The sequence below is a fragment of the Mastigoproctus giganteus genome, chromosome 1 (assembly GCF_048544385.1).
Source record: "Mastigoproctus giganteus isolate SK-2022 chromosome 1, ASM4854438v1, whole genome shotgun sequence".
Taxonomy (NCBI): domain Eukaryota; kingdom Metazoa; phylum Arthropoda; class Arachnida; order Uropygi; family Thelyphonidae; genus Mastigoproctus; species Mastigoproctus giganteus.
Window position 1 is genome coordinate 204452970 of NC_143575.1, and position 22062 is coordinate 204475031.

The following is a 22062-nucleotide window of genomic DNA, read 5'->3' on the forward strand; positions in this document are numbered from 1 at the left end:
TAGTTAGCAAAGGCGCTGGTTTGAAAGATTTGTTTGAAATTTTTAATAAATATTACATTTAATATTAAATTGTTTCTTATTTTCATTTCGATGCCATATGCTTGCATTTCACTATGTACATAGTCAAAATATGAAGGTACATATAATACATACATAGACAAAATTTTAGACTAGTTTTTCTTATATATTTCATACTTTGGAACGAAACCCCTTTATTACTATGGGAGACATAACTCAATATTCGCGTTTTCGTTATTCGCGACATTTCTCAGGAACGTAACCCCCGTTACTGTAATATGAATTTAAGCAATGATGAATTTCTGAATTTAATTCAAGTGAATTTAAACATTCAGCAATATATTAATTTTTGAGATCAATTTCTCAAAATTAAGTTTTTCAAAGCTGACTTTGAAAAAAGTCCATTTGAGGTTAGAATGTTCAAGGGAGGAGAATTTTAAAATTGGATTTGGTACAAGTTAGGAATGCATAGAGAATACTGAGAGCCTCTTTTCTTTACAACAGGAATAGCTATTACAATTAAAATCTTAATGCAGTTAAGTAAAGCAAATAAAAATCTTTAATGAGTTTTCAAAGAAACCTTATTGAGTGTTTTATAGAAAAATTCATTCAGAGCACAAAAAAAAAAAAAAAAAAAAACCCTTAAATTAAATGTTTATAAAATCTATTTGATAAAATTTATTATATTTTTGGAGGCTCCTCATGTATGACATTTTAATTTCATTGGACACTATGAGGGCGCCTTTTTCATTTAAAGCGTTATGGCGGCGATTTTAGCGTTAAAAGATTATGGAAGTGATATTAGCGATGAAGAAAAAGACATTACTACTCATCTGGATGCAGATACGAAGTTCAGCATGGCAGCTTTATGTTCTAAATTTAATCTGAATTCCGCCCCTGATGTAGCTATCCAGGTACACGCTCCACAACCTTGTTATTTATTTATTTTTTTAACTGTTTCCTTACTCCAGTTTCCACAAGCACGCCTATCGAAGTTTGCATTTCGATTTCACTAGGAAGGGATGTTTGTAGTACGAACTCTTTTGGAATTCCTCATTTTTTGTAAACGAATTTGATTCGTATTTTATCCCCTCTCAAGTTGTTGATTTTCTTCCTTTTTATTTTCGTTGGTCAACGGGCGCTATTAATGCCAGGGCCTGTGTAAGGTTTGTAGATCCCCCCACCCTTCACTTCAATAAGTGTATTAGTGTTATGGAATAGTAATAAAAAATATGTATTTTTTTGTTGTTCCTTTAGCAATGAAACCACTAATAAAACAACAATAAAACGGTAGAATTAACAGATGAATAATATATTCTATGATTGGGTGTATTAGTGTTATGGAATGATAAATAATGCTTTGTTGTTCTTTCAGTAATTAAACTGTCATTAAAACATTGTAATTTACTGATAATCAATCCTTAATTTAGTTTATTTGGCAGAATAGCCTCTACTGTTGTAAGTGTATTAGTTCCTGGTTGGGAAACCAGTGTTTAAAAAAAAAAAAAAAATTCAGTTTATACTCTGGTATTAGCACGTAGGTTGTGTGAGAGTATAAATGAAGTTTACAAATCATTTTGAGAAGAATACAGTCATTAACTGAAATTTGCAGTAATATAGGCACGAACCACAGTCAGCTGAAATGCATATACTACTGCACTTCCATGTTGTCTACGTGGCTACAACTCCTATACAAAAACTCTGTAGTTAAAATCTTGTCTTGTTATTTCTTCGGTAATTAAATCATTAAAATCAAAAGAAAACATTAGAATGAAAGCTATAAGAAACTATATTTTTAATAAATAATAATGGTAATAAAGAAACAGTTAATCTCAACACAAAACTATAACACTGCAAAAAACTAAAAAACATTTTTCTGCTGTGTGGGCATATTATATCTGCCTGAGTATATACTGGGAAATATAATGCCAAAATTCTATTTTTGCATAAAATGGTTCATGCAACTGGAAAGCACATCTTCAGCAGTTTTTTTTTTCAATTTTTTGTTCCAGCTGTTTTAGCCCTTTTCCATTAGTTTTCAGAGTGGGATACTAATTAAAATAAATACTATGTATTTATTTTAATTAGTATCCCACTCTGAAAACTTTAAAATAAATACTATGTATTAATAAATAGTCATTCGCACTGCTGCTCCTGCCCGCCTCCGTAGCCAGGTGGGCAGGAGCAGCAGTGCGTAGCACACGCTTCTTGATTAGACCGGGGTTCGAGCCCGTGCCCACCAAATACGGAGGATGCGGAAAGGTCAGTAATTATTTTCTGGTATGGTCATTATCCTTGAATGTGCTACCCATTCATCTGGCACCATTATGCTACTGGTGACAATAACTTGGGATGTAAGTTTTGGCATTTCTCTTGCCAATGAACTTTTCTTTCACTGTCATGTGCTCCTAAAATCCATTGTTGACTGCTTATATCTACTCCTGTGATATTTCTTTTACTAAACTAGAGACTTATATTTGTATAACATGACCAGGTCTACCGAATTGGTCAAGTTATACAAATATACAGATTGCTGTAAAAACTTCCAGCAGCATATATCTTGGAAGAACTGGTAATAGTCTACTGCAGCTAACCCTGTAATGGTAACCACAAGGTCAACACATCAAAAGAAACAACAGTTTGGTGGGCAATATTTTGCTGCTCTCCAAAATACTATCCTTAAGAACTGATTATTGGGATCTACAGGTGCCACCTCTCCATGAATATCCCATCAGCTTGGAATTCATGCTAATCAGGTTATATTTACGGTAATGGTGCACTGCATTTAACTTCTTGGGTCTTTGTGAGTTATCTTCCTTTTCTTGTGAATATGCAATTACGGATTGTTGTACTTCACAAATTACCATCAGTGAAAATAAGTTAATGTAAACAAAAAAACACACCAAAGTCAGGCTTAAAAAAAACTAAAATATTAAGGCTTCACTGAATACAGACAATTAATATATATATAAAAATATGGTTGGATGTTGTGACTGCTATGTAGGTAGTCACAATGCTGTGTAGGTAGGATACAAGAAAGCAAGCATATGAGCTTATGTAATACCAGCCAAAGAAACAAAAACTAAACAATTTCACACATTCCTTCTCTCTCTCTAAAAGTTTGTCCAGTTCCTCCTTGAATTTAAGTTAACTTCCACAACGAGAAATGGAAGTTTGTTCCAGCACGCACCCACTGGCTAAAGCGGGTAGTTGATTGCTTCAACAACATTCCTTCCTATTTTCAGCATTGCTCTCTGAGCTGTCTCAGACCATCATATGATTACTCCTTTCAGCAGTTCATCACCAGGTAATCTAATTTTTTTAATCACTTGGTAACAGAACTTTTTATTAACCTGTGTTGTCTAGTTTTTGATGTGTTTGTATATGATTTTTAGTGGGCGTGTTTCAAGTTTGAGTTTTAACCATGGATTTATTTTCAGTTATGGTGCCTCCGTAGCCAGGTGGGCAGGAGCAGCAGTGCGTAGCACACGCTTCTTGATTAGACCGGGGTTCGAGCCCGTGCCCACCAAATACGGAGGATGCGGAAAGGTCAGGAAATGACCACCGCATATCTCCGGAGCAATATGGCCTTAGTTGCTAATGCTCCTAAAAAAAAAAACCAAATAACAAACCAAATAACAAATTTTCAGTTATGGAAACTTGCAAAAGTAAAGAAACCAGTACTCAATTTTTGCAATAAAGTGTGTTTGTATATGTTAAATTTCAATGGCATAATAGCTCCAAAAATCCTTTTTTTTTGTATATGTTAAATTTCCATGGGTAATAACTTTAAAAAATCTTTTTATTTTTTTAAAGTGTTTTAGTAATTTCATTATTTTTATACAAAAACAGCGGCATTTAATAAACAAAAACATTAATCTTTCCTTCTTACTATGCAGGATTTTCATCTCAAGTTTTTTTTTTTTTTTTTTTTCTGATTTTAGTTTTAGTATTAGCAAATGATGAAAGAAAGCAAGCTTATAAAGCATTAGCCAAAAAAAAAAAAAAAAAAAACCTTCCCATATCAACCTTTTCCTCTAATAGCTTGTCTAGTAGGTCTTCCTTGAATTTATTCTAACTATCCACTTACATAACAACACATGGAAGTTTGTTCCAACAATCAACCACCCACTGGCTGAAGGAAAACTTCCTGCAACCATCCTCAATTTGAATTTATGGCCCTTCATGTGTGTAGTCTGAGCAAGGGGAAAAATACCATCAGCATTGATCTTGCTGAATCCATTCAAAGCCTTAAACACCTTAATCAGATCATCTCACAGGTGCCTAGTCTCCAGATGTAATTTGCAGAACTGAAGCCTTTCTTGGGGGCTCACATCTGGTGAGTATGGGCTTGGCAAACCCAGGGTCCTGAGCTGGATATCATCATTCTTCTCTTTCTTGGTGATGCCTTTCTACTTCTCTCTCTCTCTCTCTCTCTCTCTCTCACACACACACACAGGGGGGGGTAACTCGGGAATTTTTTTTTTTTTTTTTGGCTGGTGCAGCATAAGCCTCAGGCTTCCTTGTACCATATGGCTAATAATAATAATAAAAAATCACTCTTTTGTTCTCTTTGCACTCATTCTAGCAGATCTACATCCTTCCTAAAATGAGTCTGCACCTGTATGCAGCACTCAAGATGTGGCCTAACCATTGCCTTGTACAATGGGACATTTGCCTCTCTATCCCTGCTAGCAAAATTCCTGTATATCAATGACAAAACTTTATGAGCTGCCCTGCCTGCCTGTCTGCTCTACTCAGAGAATTTTATATCTGATGGCATAATTATCCCAGGTAATTTTCATTTTCCACTACCTTCAGTGTAGTACCACACAGTTTGTATATTAATGGGGCTTCACTAATATTTGGTCAGACAAGATCATCCCATAACAAACCCATGCTGTGACTGCAGATAATTGCATTCCTATCTATATGGTCTTGCATTATGTAAGAAGTTCAGTTAACAGGACTGTAATTACTGATGTCACCTTTTAATCCCCTTTTGTGAATTGGGAACACTTGTACATCCCCAGTCCATAAGAACTTCCCCTGAATCTAGAGATGCTGTCATAATTATGGCTAAGGATTTGCTTCTCTTATTTGCTGCCTCCTTTAATGTAATTGGATAGATCCCAACCACCCTACGCATCATTTTTTAAAATTTTTATTATGCTTTAACAATTTCTTTTCCATTGTCCTCTTATTATAAAATCATTTTGCTCCCTATTAAATTTTGAGGAACTTTTAGCAACCTTATCCCTAAAGAACTCCCGATATGTGAATGTAGTTTCTGAAAAACTGAATGTGCCTATTCAGTTTGTCTGCAACCTGAGCAGAATCATCAACAATTAAACCATGGATATCAAGTGGACCAATGTGATTCAACCACTTCTACTGCTAATATATGTAAAGATGTCTTTGCTGCTTTTGTTTGCATTTTTTGACAGAGACCTCTTAATCTGCCTTAGCTTGCCTAGTCTAGTTTGTCACTTGATTACAGTGACAAACTTTGGTATTCAAAGTTTGTCAAAGTATACCAGTTAGCATTGGTATACTTGCATGTATACCAATGCTAGAAGTATAGTAAATAAATTTGATGAATTTGAAGTGTTGGTCAAGACATCAAAGGCAGATATTGTTGGGATATCAGAGACGTGGTGTCACACAGATATAAGGAATGCCAAACTGGAATTTGGGGAGTACAATGTGTACAGACAGGATAGGAAGGGAGGAGGTGTTATGCTGTTAATAAAGAAAAACATAAAATCAAAAGAAGTGCATCCAGTTGATATAGATGAACAGTGCACTGTTGAGTCAGTTCGGTGTGACATAAGCACTGCGAAAGCAAAAATTAGAGTAGGAGTGTGTTATAGGCCTAATGAGTACAATGAACAATTGTACAGAGAAATAGAGTGGGCTAGTAAATCGGAATGTCTTATAATGGGGGATTTTAACTTCCCAGATATTGACTGGAACTCGTGGGTTGGGCACTCACACACTAGTCAGACTTTTGTGGATTTATTGGATGATTGTTTTCTGCAGCAGCATGTTTGAGAGGCAACCAGAGAAAGTAATACTCTTGATCTGGTTATCAGCAGTGATCATTCGTGTATTAGGAATTTGCAGATAAAAGAACCACTAGGTGGCAGTGATCACAGTGTACTGACGTGGGATTTACTTAAAGATTTAATTACCATCAGGGGTAAAGGAAAGGATTTTTGCTTCCATAAAGGCGAGTACAGTGGTCTCAGACAGTTTTTAAATTCTGTACAGTGGGATCAACTGACGATGTTACCAACAGTGGAAGCTACTAAAAGTTTCATACCTATTAAGAAATATTGTTCAAGGTTCAGGCCTAAATGGTTGTCAAATGAACTAATGAGACGTAACAGAGAAGAAAAATGCATGGGATGCATATAAATTATCAAGCAACTCAGAAGCCTATGGCAAAAATAAGTTAATCTGTAATCAGGTCACAAAGGAGGTTCGGCAGGCGAAGGCAGATTACGAGAAATCCTTGGCAAAAGATGCTAAGAAAAACAGCAAGGATTTCTTTACATATATAAACTCTAAAAGGAAGGGGATGAATCTGATTGGTCCACTTGACATCGATGGTTCGACTGTTGATGATCCTGCTCAGATAGCAAACAAACTGAATGAGTATTTTGCATCTACATTCACACGTGAGGAATTATTAAGGTTTGAAAATGGCAGAAGGTTATCAAATTGTAGCAGGATACTTAATGATTTTGAAATAACTGAAAGCAAAAGTGGAGGAGAAATCGTTGAAGTTAAACATAAGAAAAGCACCTGGGGTGGATGGGATCTATCCAGTTATATTAAAGGAGGCGGCAAAGCAACTAAGCAAACCCCTAGCCATAATTATGAGAGCATCCTTGGACTCAGGGGAGGTTCCCACAGACTGGAGATGTGCAAATGTATCCCCAATTCACAAAGGGGGATCGAAGGGTGACACGAGTAATTACAGACCAGTTAGTTTAACTTCTGTTCCAGGTAAAATAATGGAGTCGCTGGTTAAAGATGCATTGCAGGATCATCTAGACAAGACTGCAACAATAATTCAGACACAGCATGGGTTTGTTAAGGGAAAGTCTTGTCTGACAAATTTGATAGGATATTATGATGTGGTTACGAAGGAACTGGATGCAAAAATAATTTTGAAATCATATATTTGGATTTCAGGAAAGCTTTTGACACTGTTGTGCATGGAAGACTGTTGTACAAATTGGAGCAGAATGGTATTAAGGGTAAGTTGCTACAATGGATAAAAGGAGGGTTAAGTGCGAGAAGACAGAGGGTGGTAATCAATGGGTGCTGCTCTTCTTGGACTAATGTTATGAGTGGAGTCCCACAGGGTTTGGTTTTAGGTCCACTGTTGTTTTGTATATTTATCAGTGATATTGATGAAGGTATATCAGGCTTAATGTTGAAGTTTGCAGGTGATACAAAGGTTGGCAGGGTTGTTAATGACAGTAATGGTAGTGTGCTACTGCAACAGGATCTAGATAATTTTGGCAGATGGGCTAAGAAGTGGCAACTGAAGTTTTACCTTGACAAATACAAAGTACTGCATATGGGTAGAAGTAACCCCAGAGAAACGTACCAACTGTGTGGTACTACACTTAAGGTGGGAGAAAATGAAAAAGACCTGGGAGTACTTGTGCAGGCAGATATGAAGTTTTCTGAGCAATGCAGACAGGCTGCCAGGGCAGGTCATGGGGTTTTGTCAATGATATATAGGAATTTTGCTAGCAGGGAAAAGGAGGTGATTATCCCTCTGTATAAGGCAATGGTCAGGCCATGCCTTGAGTACTGCATACAGGTCTGGAGGTCTCATTTTAGGAAGGATGTAGATTTACTTGAGCGTGTACAGAGAAGGGCAACAAGATTGGTGAGGGGAATGAAGGGATCCTCTTACCAAGAGAGGCTTAAGTTCTGCAAATTGCAGTGGTTGGAGACTAGGCACCTGCACGGTGATATGATTGAGGTATATAAGGCCTTGAATGATTTGAGAACGCTGAATTCTGAATTCAGCATGCCTTTAGCCAGAGGGTGGTTAATTGCTGGAACAAACTTCCATCTGTCGTTGTGGAAGTTGATAGGTTGAATAAATTTAAGGAGGAACTGGACAGGCATTTGGAGGGAATGGTGTGATTTTTTTTTTTTTTTTTTTGGCTGAAGCTGTATAAGCTCATACATTTGCTTTCTTGCATCACATGCCACTACTAGTACAGGCTAGTTTATATCTAACGTAGGCTTCTGTTCACCTGATAGTTTATGTGCATCTCATGCATTTTTCTTCTCTGCTACAAGTGTCATCAGTTCATCTGGTATCTATTTAGGACTAAGCCTGGAATGGTATATCTTAGTATGAAAAGCCTAAATGCTTCCCATTTTGAGTTGCTGTTGATAACATCATCAGATGGTCCTATTGTATAGAATTTAAAATCTGTGTATCACTGCAGTCACCCTTACAAAAGCAAGAGCCCTTCCCTTTACCCTTAGCTTTGTCTTTAAGTAAAGGCCACATCAGTACAGCCATCCGCTGGGTCTTTTAATTACAAATTCTTAATGTACAAAGAATCACTCACTGCTGATAACACTAGCCAACAAAAAATATTTTTTGCCATACCTTCATAATGAAAATATGTGATTCTGGAGGAAATAAATGTGCTGATTCCAAACATCACCATAAAGAGTCTATCACGTCTACATCAAAAGATGTACCAATGTTTAATGTTAAAATAAAGGGATATATATGTGTAATTCAAGTTTGTAATACAAGTGTAAAAAAAAATTATGCGTTCTCTATAACTCATTTAACTTCGGAACAAATATCATAAATCATAGCGAAATAGTTATATTTCAATAAAATATAATCAGCATACCTGTAATTGTCCTTAAAAATGTTTACTAAGGGATTTTCTCTTGTATTCCTGCTCTCTCTCACAAGGAACCAGCAGTAATCCCCCATCATTACAGGATCCCAACAACCTTGGTACCACTTTTCCATTGTGGAAATATCTTGAAGAAACCACTCCCCTTGTTCATCACTCACTTCTCCCAGATTTTTGGGGAAAAATTTGAGATGGGAATGAAGAAAATGAATTTTCAACAGCCCGTGTTTTTGTAGCACTTGAGTAAATTAGACACCAGCATTTCATAGTTTTCTCCTTTCCTATTACCCAAAAAACCATGCAATACTGCCTTAAAAAATCTCCAAGCTGCCAATTCAACCTCCTTTAACTGGGTTTCAAACACATCGTCTTTCAGGAGTTTCCTAATTTGGGGTTCTATGAAAATTCCTTCCTTAAGTTTGGCATATGTTAAATTAGGAAACACACTTCCAAAGTATGCAAATCTGTTACTTTCTTTATCTAGTCTCTTCACAAAATTTTTCATCAATCCAAGTTTGATGTGCATGGGTGGAAGAAAAACCTTGTTTGATTGCACTAAAGGAATATATTTTACATTACGTTGTCCTGGTATGAACTTGTCCCAGTGTTGCACAACATAATGTTCTTCTGTCACACGGCTGTCCCACAAACACAAAAAACAACAATATTTTGTGAAATCCCCCTGCAAACCAATAACTTTGAGATCACTGTATATGTTCCAACGTAATCCTGATATTTTATAGCATGTAGAACCTTAGACATGCTTTCATGACTTTATAAGTCCAACTGAATGAAACACAGGAACTGATGGAAATTTGCCATTATGAAGCAAAACTGCTTTTAAACTTAATTTTGAGGCATCTATGAATAAATGCCATCTGACTTATGCACAACACCTAGTTCTTTCAGAAGTCCAATAATGTATGTAAAAATACATACTGTCCTCTATAGCAAGATATTTCAAAAACTTTTCATGTCTTTTTCGAAACACTGAAATATTTGTTCCTGCTGTGAGTATATTCCACTGCTGTAACCTAGAACCTATTTGGAAAACCTTGGCATGACCTATAAAAATCCACACCAAAAGCACTAAGTGTGCTCTCTTCAAACTGTAAATTGTTGCATCAGAATTTGAACCTAAGAACCATAGGTAGAAGTCTGATTATGTTTATCACAAGAAAACTGAGTCCAGAATTGGTTGCTAAAATTAAGAGAATTAGCTTATCTGTTAAAATAAATCAGTATGTCATACATTACTGGCTGATTATGCAAAATTGGCATATTTTGGTAAAACATAACTCCCTCTATATTTAATAACTGTGATATGATGTGAAACTATCATGGTGATTTTCGAAATCTACACATAAAATTTGTTAAAAACAGCATATGAGTTCTTGGAGACAAAAATTGTGTTGGCTAGTGTAATTAGATCAAGATTATTGCTTCTTGTTTTTTTTAGCATACAGCTGTTGAAAATAGTCATCCAATAAATCTGCAAAAGTCTTGCTAGTGCAGGAGTGACCAACTCACAGGGTCCAGTCAGTATCTGGAAAGTTAAAGCTCATTATAAGACATTCTGATATATTGACCCACTCCATATGTTTGTATGGCTGTTCGTTATATTCATCACAATCATTAAGCCTATAACGCACTCCTACTCTCATTTTTCTTTTAACAGTGCTTACGTCACACCAAACTGACTTAACACTGCACTGGCCACTCGTGTTGACTGGATGCACTGCGGTGACAAATGGGCCTGGAGTACTGGGGTCCATAGTTTCAAATACAGATATATACAGTTATACCCAGATATTTATTAACAAAGTACAAATAAAATAAAATATAAGTACAAAAAACCAGTAGCTTTCGGAACACGTGTCCCTTTATCAACTGATAAGTTAATATAAAATTTGAATACACTACAAGCAAAGTGTGGCACGTTAATCATGCGTCATTGTTGTAGCACGGACGTGTGCTGCCTTACGCCAGTGATCATCCATCAATAAAACGGTTGTCTCTAGGATGGGATGCAGACGCATGCCTTTCTGGCGATTTAATGCCGTAGGGTTGTTTATTATGTTTAGTGACTCTAGTCATAGGCGGTGGCGAAAGTGTCGCGCGTGGTCCACTATCTCAAAGTCGCGCTTGGGGTCAAGATCGTGGTTGGTAGCCCAAAAATGTTCTGCGAGCACGGACTGGTCAGTTTCGGCAAGCCGGATTGCTCTGTCGTGTTCCGTGAGGCGATCCTGGAGACGTCTCGATGTCTCACCTACGTAGCAACTATTACAGGCCTTACAGGTGATACGGTACACTACATTGCTGCGTAAGACAGGTGTGACAGGGGTCTTCACACTGGAGACAAGTGAACGTAGGTTGCTACCGGGTAATTGTACACATTTGATGTTGTAACTTCTAAGGATCTTCGAGATACGTCCTGACACTCCTGGATAGTACGGAATGTAGGCGGACGATATGCCGACTTGCTTCGGAGGTCTTGGGTTGAATGTAAGTTCTTCTGCCTGTAACAAGCATCTGTTTAGTACATGGGATGGATAACTGCATCTGGTTAGGTCCGCCTTCACACGGGAGATCTCGTTACGTCTAATTGTGTCGGTGCTGGAATGGCTCCAGGCCCTGGAGAATAGGGTGCGGGCAGTGCTATTGAGATGGCTTGGAGCGTGGCCGGACCCGTAGTTGGTGAATTGACCGCACCACATGGGTTTGCGGTATACTGAGGTCTCTAGACGTGGGCCTACGCGATGCACTAGTACGTCACCACATGGGTTTGCGGTATACTGAGGTCTCTAGACGTGGGCCTACGCGATGCACTAGTACGTCCAGAAACGGGAGCGAACCGTTCACCTCTGATTCTACGGTAAACTTGATGAAATTGGATAGGGAGTTGAGGTGTTCTAGTAGTACCGTTTCAGAACCACGTGGTATTATGGTAAAAATATCGTCGACGTATCTACACCACGTTGTAATAGGTGTAGGTGGGTTCTGGTGTATCTGCTCCTCTAGATCTTCCATGGTGATGTTAGCTACTACGGAACTGACAGGGGCACCCATAGCAGTGCCATGTACTTGTTTGTAGAGTGAGTCTTCAAAGGTGAAGATGCTGCTAGAGAGGCATAGGTTGAGGGCGGTACAGATGTCATCACTTCCTGCGGATAAAGGGCGCCAGACTGTTGTGCTGGACCGATCAGCCTACCGAGAGAAAGCCTTGGCCCTATTACTCGATCCTAACGTATATGAACCTCTACCTGATCCTCCCGTTAAAGTCTTGAAACGTCTGGAAGCAAATGTTAATAAACTTGTCCACGCATGGCTTAAAGATAAGAAGATCCCGACCGCGACTCACCATCTTCTACATGCTACTGGCTGCCAACTACCGCAATTCTACGGACTACCAAAGATCCATAAACCGGGTGTTCCTCTCAGACCTATAGTGTCTTGCTGCAGTGCCCCAACGTATGAACTGTCCAAACACATCGCGAGCCTCCTCTCGCCTCTTATAGGTAATACATCTCACACCGTTAAAAACAGCAGTGAATTTATTAACATCATTAAGGACATTTCAATCCCTGACAACTCTGTCATGGCATCATTTGACGTGGTCTCTTTATTCACCTCGATTCCCGTCCAACAGGCCGTGCACTGTGCCAGAAGGCTCCTTGAGAGCGACTTAAGCCTCTAATCCAGGATGTCACTATCCACTGATGACATCTGTACCGCCCTCAACCTATGCCTCTCTAGCAGCATCTTCACCTTTGAAGACTCACTCTACAAACAAGTACATGGCACTGCTATGGGTGCCCCTGTCAGTTCCGTAGTAGCTAACATCGCCATGGAAGATCTAGAGGAGCAGATACACCAGAACCCACCTACACCTATTACAACGTGGTGTAGATACGTCGACGATATTTTTACCATAATACCACGTGGTTCTGAAACGGTACTACTAGAACACCTCAACTCCCTATCCAATTTCATCAAGTTTACCGTAGAATCAGAGGTGAACGGTTCGCTCCCGTTTCTGGACGTACTAGTGCATCGCGTAGGCCCACGTCTAGAGACCTCAGTATACCGCAAACCCATGTGGTGCGGTCAATTCACCAACTACGGGTCCGGCCACGCTCCAAGCCATCTCAATAGCACTGCCCGCACCCTATTCTCCAGGGCCTGGAGCCATTCCAGCACCGACACAATTAGACGTAACGAGATCTCCCGTGTGAAGGCGGACCTAACCAGATGCGGTTATCCATCCCATGTACTAAACAGATGCTTGTTACAGGCAGAAGAACTTACATTCAACCCAAGACCTCCGAAGCAAGTCGGCATATCGTCCGCCTACATTCCGTACTATCCAGGAGTGTCAGGACGTATCTCGAAGATCCTTAGAAGTTACAACATCAAATGTGTACAATTACCCGGTAGGAACCTACGTTCACTTGTCTCCAGTGTGAAGACCCCTGTCTTACGCAGCAATGTAGTGTACCGTATCACCTGTAAGGCCTGTAACAGTTGCTATGTAGGTGAGACATCGAGACGTCTCCAGGATCGCCTCACGGAACACGACAGAGCAATCCGGCTTGCCGAAACTGACCAGTCCGTGCTCGCAGAACATTTTTGGGCTACCAACCACGATCTTGACCCCAAGCGCGACTTTGAGATAGTGGATCATGCGCGACACTTTCGCCACCGCCTATGGCTAGAGTCACTAAACATAATAAACAACCCTAAGGCATTAAATCGCCAGAAAGGCATGCGTCTGCATCCCATCCTAGAGACAACCGTTTTATTGATGGATGATCACTGGCGTAAGGCAGCACACGTCCGTGCTACAACAATGACGCATGATTAACGTGCCACACTTTGCTTGTAGTGTATTCAAATTTTATATTAACTTATCAGTTGATAAAGGGACACGTGTTCCGAAAGCTACTGGTTTTTTGTACTTATATTTTATTTTATTTGTACTTTGTTAATAAATATCTGGGTATAACTGTATATATCTGTATTTGGATGCACTGCCTTAAATTTAATATGCTTCTTAACTAAGAGCATAACCTGTACCCCTCTACTGTTCTGCCTGACCTTTCTGTAAACATTGAATTCTCCATATTCAAATTCTGCATCACTTCTGCCTCAGCGACGCTATGTATCCAATATACCTACAATATCTGCATTTGATAGCTTAATCAGTAAGCCCCATGTATTTACTTTTTCTGTGATGACTGACAGTAGGTCTTGAAATCCCTGACACCTTGTTTTCCAGGCTGCTGCATGTTTCAATAGAAGCAGTGCAAGAATCATTTCCCCCTCTGCCTGTGGATGTTTTTAATCTATTAGTCTGTGTATCCCCCCAAACTATCAGTTTTTCACCCCACCTAACACTGCCTTGGTAGCATCTGCAAATATTCTTGCATCCCTTGTATTTAAATGTATCCCAATCCTGTAAAAACAGTCTCCTGTTAACAACAGCACAGACCACACTGAGACAAATTCTGCCCCATGAGCCTTGTACAGTCTTTCCAGTGCTGAAATGATTGACAAGGTTATTAACATGTACTCCTTATGAAGTCTGGACAGAATTGCAGAAATTTTCAGATTTAATGCCAACGCATAACTTTTTCCCAACATCCTGTAATTACTTGAATACTTCAGTATTTTTAAATAAATGTCTCATTATATGGGATTTCTGATATGCTGGCATTGCCACTAGCCCATGACAACTCATCAGACTTCTACTGTAGAATTTTATTTAATTATGCAATAGAAGATTAAATTAAAGTGCACAAAAAAATAAAAAAAGTCACACCAGAGTAAGGAATTTCTGAAGATTTAAAAAAAAATTACAATCTGACAACATGAATTCTTAGTTTCATGTGAAATATCCTTAAAAACTTTGTATTTTTCCTTTGTTCAATTACAGGAAACAGATGGTGTACGCCATCATATTGATCCAACTTCTCGAGAACTGATGTGTAACCCTAAATATGAGGAGTTGTATGCACCTGTCGTAAGTACTTAGGAAGTAATATTAAAATTAAATGAAAATTTACATTTTTTGTTTGTTAAAGTAGTCTTTTTTTTTAAATTTATTTTATTGTCAGAAATGAAAAATAGATGTTACTTATTGTCACATTTGGAGTGGAAGAAGTACTTTGAACATAATTCTGATCTTACTTTGTTAATGAAGATCATTTAGCTATTTGCTGTCATAAATATTTATTGCGATTAAAAGCAACATTTAGACCATCTCATTCATTGAACAAAGAATGCAAAAAAGTGATTATTATTAATCAAACTGTGGAAAAATAAAATTGTTCTTGGTCTTTTGTTCTTTGGTCCATGACTTGTTTAAATTATAGCCCAGATTGCCTTCGTTAAACTCTGCAGGTGACTGCAGAGTTTAATGAATTTACTTATTTCCTGGTGATAATTAATGATCATAGTCTTTGTTTTGAGGAACAACTTCAGATTTTGATTTAATGTATCCTAGTTTCGGTTGAAATCCCTGATTAAATTATTTATTGTTTATGTATTTTTGATACTTCTACCCAAAAGTTACATAATGTATTTTTATTGAATGCAAATTAGAATATTTTCAAAAGATGGTGTGAAACATTGTATTAATGAAGAAAAAGAAATAATGAGCACTTAAGTATAACTAATTGTATTTGCAGTGAACTGTAAAATATACAGAAGTCTGTTTATAAACATCTTAATTTAATAAGATGAGGTACACTCCTTGATTCTGACAATCATGTGATTAGCTAAAGTTTTAGTAGAAAAAGGCACCTTGAGAAATCATATTAATGTAAATTCTTGTTTCTGCTGGCTGTACTAAAGAAATTCAACAAAAATAAAATAAACCAATTTTAATTACTTAAAGTATTAAAATTATAAAATAAAATATAGACAAACATAAAAGCATTAAGAATCATAAGGTTTTGGAAATGTATGCTCCTTAACTCACATATACAAGGCAGTTTAAAAAGGTTATAAAAGAGGAACAAATCTCATATGTCTGAACACAACACATGTATACATATCTGGAACACGCTAGGCTCAACAGGCAATGAGGAAAAAAATGAAAAAATTAGTCAGGTTTAGGAAACGGATGGACAAAACCCAAAGCTTTATAGGTGTTGTACTAAGGTTGCAAAATGTCATTGCAGCATCTGTTATAGATGCTACAATTCTGCAAGTATGATTGTGCATTTTTCTTTTGTGACGTATACTGGAGACAGAGGAGGTAATGTTATAAAGAGAATCATGTTATGTTTGAAACTGAAAATTGTGGGCCCAATCAACTATCTCAACATCTTTTCAGATTCAACTAATTGTTGCTTACACCAGAGATGCTCAGAAAAAAGAGAGAGAGAGAGAGAGAGAGAGAGAGTTTGTGTGTGTGCGTGCGCACACGGAGTGGGTTATTCAGATATGTAGTCGTTGAATCTTCTCTATTCCTGTGTAGTGAACATCTTGCAATCTGAGCACCTTACAGGATAAACTAACCCCATGGTTCTCAACTGAGGGTACTTTGGGCGTTGCATTCAAAATGGAAGATTTTCATGTGCTTAGTGTTTAGTAAAATATTTATAAGCTAAATGAAAAATTTTGCTGATTTTACTATTTATTTATTTCTGATGCCCTAGAATTTATCATGTTTTGAGAAAACTAAGTCAAAACCACTGTCCAGCCTATCATAGTGCCAAAGTGAAGTCACATGATTGCTCCATAAATCACTTGTCAGTTCATGTATATTTTTGTATAGTTTAGCCCTTAGCAGTTTTTGCTATCCTAAGTGTAACTTGTAGTCAACAAAAGGTTTTAAAAGTAAATTTTTGTAAATTGTTATTGACAAAAATTTACTTTTAGGGTCCGTAGTTTAACGAAGGACACTTATAACGTCACTCAGTTGTCTGTCACAGCATTGTATCTCTGGAACCACTCAGCCTATTGACTTGAAATTTTGCTTGGGTTTGTACATCATGTGAGCCAACATAATGCCATATTGATCGTTGTTGACAAAAATTTGTCTGAGAAATGTGGTGGGGGGGACAAAAATGGTTTCAACAACATATAGCTTATTATACACCATTGGAAAGAGCTCAACGAGTAGGTTTAAAATATAATTTTAAAATATTTTTAAAATTAAAAATGGCGGCGGCGCCAGACAAGAAAATGTAATTTTCATGTCCCCCCTCTATTTCTGTCACTAATGGAGCAAAAAATTTAAATATCACATTAGCTATGCGTTATTCGATGTTTATCAAGGGAAAACTATTCCGGTTGAAATCTATCATTTACTTTTTGTGTTAAAATTAAAAATCCAATTTTTTATTGCACTTTGATAGCGCACATCTTTGTACTAAGTAATTCTCCTTTTGGTGACAAAAAGGTTGGTAAATACAGTGGAATCGCATTAATACAAAGTTGAAGGGACCTAAATTTTCACCTTTTGTATTAACGAGGTCCCCTAAAAATGTCAAAATTTTACCGTTTTTTTTTTTTTTTTTTGGTACATACTGTTTATTTAAGAATAATAATAAATAATAATAATATCGAAAATAAATTAATAAAATAAAAACAAAAGCCTTGTTTAACAATACAGTAATAGGAATAACATATTTTTTAAAGGTTTTATTTGTAAAGATTTTATTTTATTTGATAATCTACAAGAAAAGCAATATTAACGGAAATGAAAATATTGTGCAGTATATATTTTGATGTATACAATATTTTAGTATCACAGTAAAAAGAATCACAGTCTTAAAATAAAAGGAGACATACAAACCATTAACTTTTTAATAAATTAATCTTATTTAAAGAAAGAATCCAATGTTGTTTGCACAGTTTGTCCTATATGCATTTTTAACTACAGCACAGACATTATCAAATGCAATAGTTGTTTCTTTATGAACATTACTGCAGACCAACCCATTCTCTATTATGTTCAGTGCATTTTTGGTTTTACTTTTTTAGATGTCAGTGTACGCACTTCACTTTTGCTGTTGTTGGTAACAAAAACATCATCGTTTTGTTTGGTACCCAGCAGTTCTTCTGGTGTTGGCATTGCAGTGGTAGCAACTTCATCATTCACTTTCACAAACTCTTCAAATTCACCAAGAAAATCCATATGCTCCTTCAAATTCCTCCATTCCTCACTGTTGCTATCACATTCGTCTATTGGACCATGTTTTTTGATGATGTTCTCTCCAAAGCCACTCTTTCTGAAGCAGTTGATTATTACACTTTATGTAATACTTTCCCAAGCAATAACAATATTACGGATAGCATCCAAGACATTCCAATTTGGCTGCAAATTGTTCCCTCCTATGTTACAGATAAAGTGCCTTATTAGGCTGGGCTCTATATGCTCTCTTGAGGTTATAAATAATGCCTTGATCCAGTGGTTACATTAAACTGGTGGTATTGGGGGGGGGGTAAAAACAACAGCCGTATATTTGTCAACTTAAGTGTCTTGGCAGAATATGCTGTACAATGGTCTAGAATCATCAAAATGTTCCTTTTTTCTGAAGTCATTCTTCTGTCCATTCTTCTGTAAGCCAAGCATTTCTATTGGCCTCATAATCACAGGGAAGTTGGTTAACTGCTTTAAAACATCTTGGCTTGGAAAACTTACTAATCACAAGTGGGCATAGTTTTGTACTGCCATCAAAATTGCAGCATAACAGAACAGCGAGTCTTTGTTTACTTAATTTTCCGCCATGACAAGACTCTCCTTGAACAGCAAATTTTTTGCAGCAAATTATAAAATAAACCTGTTTCGTCAAGATTAAAAATATCCTTTGCCTTATTTTTCAAGGATGGACCGTACAGAACACATCCAGTCTGTAGTCTTTTCTTTGTCGACTAATCCACTCACCGCGAACATTTGTGAAACCAACTTATTCCTCTCTTTAAATCTTTGGAGCCAGCCACTGCTGCATTTGAAGTCACTAATCCCATGTTGCTGAGCTAGATAATTTGCCTTTTCTTGCAAAATAGACCTGATATTGGCAAATTAGATGCACGTATTTGTTGGTACCACTCAAAGTTTCGTTTCAAACTCCTCGTGTTTTGCACCACGAATTCATTTCAAGTCTTTTTTGGTTTTTCAGTATTGTAGATAAAGGGGGTAAAGGGATGTTGTATTCCTTTGCAATGTCCATTTTGCTTCTTTCCATCCTATTAGCCTCTTGTATAATTTTTAGTTTAATTTCCAGGCTTAATTCTGTCTGTCTACGTTTTGTCACCATAACACTGCTAGATAAGATTTAATATAAACAAATTTTAAATTAATTTAAAGACAAGTTCCAAAAAAGGCATCAGCTCAGATAAAATGGCACAAAAAATAGATTGCTGTAGTATATACAATAGCAAAAGACTCTTTGGACTGGAGTAACAATTGCAACTGACCTTATTCCCGTGGAGAGCGAGGGAGTGCATGTAAACAACTTAGAAAAACTTTTTATTCTTTTGTTAATTTAACAACTCATCCTTTAGAAAGATGTTTTTCAGAGTGCACATGACATTATAGCTACCATAAACTGCTTTTGTTTACACAAAACTAATTTTTAACAAGTCAGTGCCATCCTTCGGGAAGTAGGGAGTCAGGTGGCTGGGGGCAATAATCGGATCACTCTGCCAAGATTTGTATTAAACATACAAAATGACAATATTTCTTTCTCACGGGGTGAAAAAGAACTTTGTAATACATATTAACTGAATTTTGTAAACAAATATATTTACATAGAAAAGCCTATCCTTTTGCAGGGGAATGGTATGTGCTTCATATAAACGAGTACTTTGTATAAAGCGAGTTTGTGTTAACGAGATTTTACTGTAGTTAGTTAATAATTTTATAAAGGTCATTTATAAATTTTGTGACGAGAAGTATTTTTTAACAATTTTCAAAGCTGGAGTTGTCCCGACAAGGAGGTACTCAGAGAGCCAGTGGTGGGGAGGTGCCTGTGCGGGTCTTGCACTACCCTCACCTGCCAGTCGCTTCTTCCCCAAGACTTTAATCACTTCTCCCATCCTTGTCATTCACAACAACTGGAAAGACTGAAATAGACAACGTTTTCGTTAGTTTCTCAGTTTTAGGCCAAGCCAGGGCACTAGGAACTTTTTTCAGTCACCATAAAGCTCTCTATTTGAGGATACTACACTAATGACCATTCGTGACTACACGCCCTTCATCCCGAGTGTCTGGCGAAACTGGGTTTTTGCAGTAATTATTCACTGACGAGTCCTGTTGTTTACAAAAATTCCAGGAAGCTGAATACTGAATATATCAGGTGCCTCCATAGCCAGGTGGGCAGGAGCAGCAGTGTGTAGCACACGCTTCTTGATTAGACTGGGATTCGAGCCCGTGACCACCAAATATGGAGGATGTGGAAAGGTCAGGGAATGACCAGTGCATATCCCCGGAGCAATATGGCCTTAGTTGTTAATGCTCCTAAAAACCAAATAACAACAAACAATTGAATATATCAAAGCTAATATACTGCTAATTTTTTGCTATTTTCTCTTCTAAAAAATACAAATGTACAGTAGGTACAAGTCCCAGATACACTTTGTGCTGGAAAGACATGGTGGTGGTGGTTTTTCTGCATAACTATTTTTAATTTTTATTTCACACCATCCAATCATAGATAAATTTTTAGTAAGAGGAACAAAGAGAAATTTCTATGGAGAGAGCAAAAAATCCTGAGAAAAGATGCAAAGACGAGTCGAGAACCACTCGATATGACAGATCAATTGGTGAATGTAATTGTGACCATTCACCAAGTCCATCTGTAAGCAAATCAGTTTCAGGTAAAAACCAAAAGAAAATGGTGAAATTATCAAAATGAATATTTGAAATATGGCTTCTGTTATTGTGGTGATGAGCAGAATCAAATCCCTCTTTGTTTAATATGTGATCAACACAGCAATAATTGTACGAAACCCTCTCTCTTGATGAGACATTTTGTAAGAAATCATTGAGATTTGAACTGAAAGTCCATTGCTTTCAAAGAGAAAAAGAAGTATTGCATAAAAAATACTTCATTGGTGAAATCTATATTTGTAAATTGGAACAAAAATTATTTCTGAAAGTGAGCTATCGCATTGCTTGCCAAGGAGCAGCCCACACTATTGGTGAAAATTTGATAATGCTATTGACCTTTGCAAGACAATATTTGGACCTAATAAATAAGCAAAAATAAAACAGGTGCCACACTCTAATGACACTGTAAAAAGAAGAATTTTACTTTGCTCAGTCGATCTTCTCAATGAACTCATTTGTAGACTTCAGTTGTCATCTTATTTTACCTTGCAACTTGATGAGAGCACTGCAGTGATGTCTAGTTGTTTTTGATATCTGTATAATGGTGAACTGTTTGAAGACATTCTTATCTGTGATGATTTGAAAACCACTACAACAGGAGTTGATATTTTTGAAAAAATTGACAGCTTTTTTTTGTGCTTGTAAATTTGACTGGAAGTGTATTGATGTCTGTACTGACAAGGCTATGCAGGGTCCTGTTTCAGGTGTTGTTACGAGAATCAAGGTATTAGCACACCCTTCTGAGTAGCCACTGTTTACTCCACAGGAAAAATTTACCTGTGAAAAACATTCCTGTAAAACTGAAAGATATTTTTAAGACACTAATAGAAATCGTCAGTTATGTGAAATCTAGTAGCTTAAATATAAGGCTTTTCTGGCAGGTTTTGCAATGAAATGGGTAGTGACTATGACTATTTATTTTTTTACACTGAAGCACATTGGCTGAGTTGAGTTAAAGTGCTAATGAGGTTCTCAGAATTACCCTCTGAAATTGTGATGTTGCTTACTGATCATAAAGCTGAAGCCACAAGGAAAACAACTCAAGATAAACTGTAGAGAGCTGTAGAGATTCGTTGACTCTGTCTAGTGATGATAATTCAAAAGAGGTTGCATACCTTGCTGATATATTGATAAACTGAATACACTGAATCTATCACTTCAAGGTAAAAACATGTCACTTTTAATGGCTAATGATAAAATCTCTCCATTCAAAGATAAAATTATTCTTTGGCGAAAGAGAGCTGAAGCAGGACAACATGATACCTTTGATACTTTTACTAC

The 22062-nt window shown here is 37.1% G+C and overlaps 1 protein-coding gene across 1 annotated transcript in view; it reads left to right on the plus strand.

Annotated features, from left to right (window-relative positions):
• Positions 1–779: 779 nt before the first annotated feature.
• The window catches only part of LOC150091459 (pre-mRNA-processing factor 17), a 176578-nt gene continuing 155295 nt past the window's right edge, over positions 780–22062 (plus strand). Inside the window, exons 1-2 of the mRNA XM_090368490.1 lie at positions 780–932; positions 14872–14958. Coding sequence (XP_090224616.1) covers positions 780–932; positions 14872–14958 — 240 coding nt within the window. The remainder of the gene's footprint in view (positions 933–14871; positions 14959–22062) is intronic.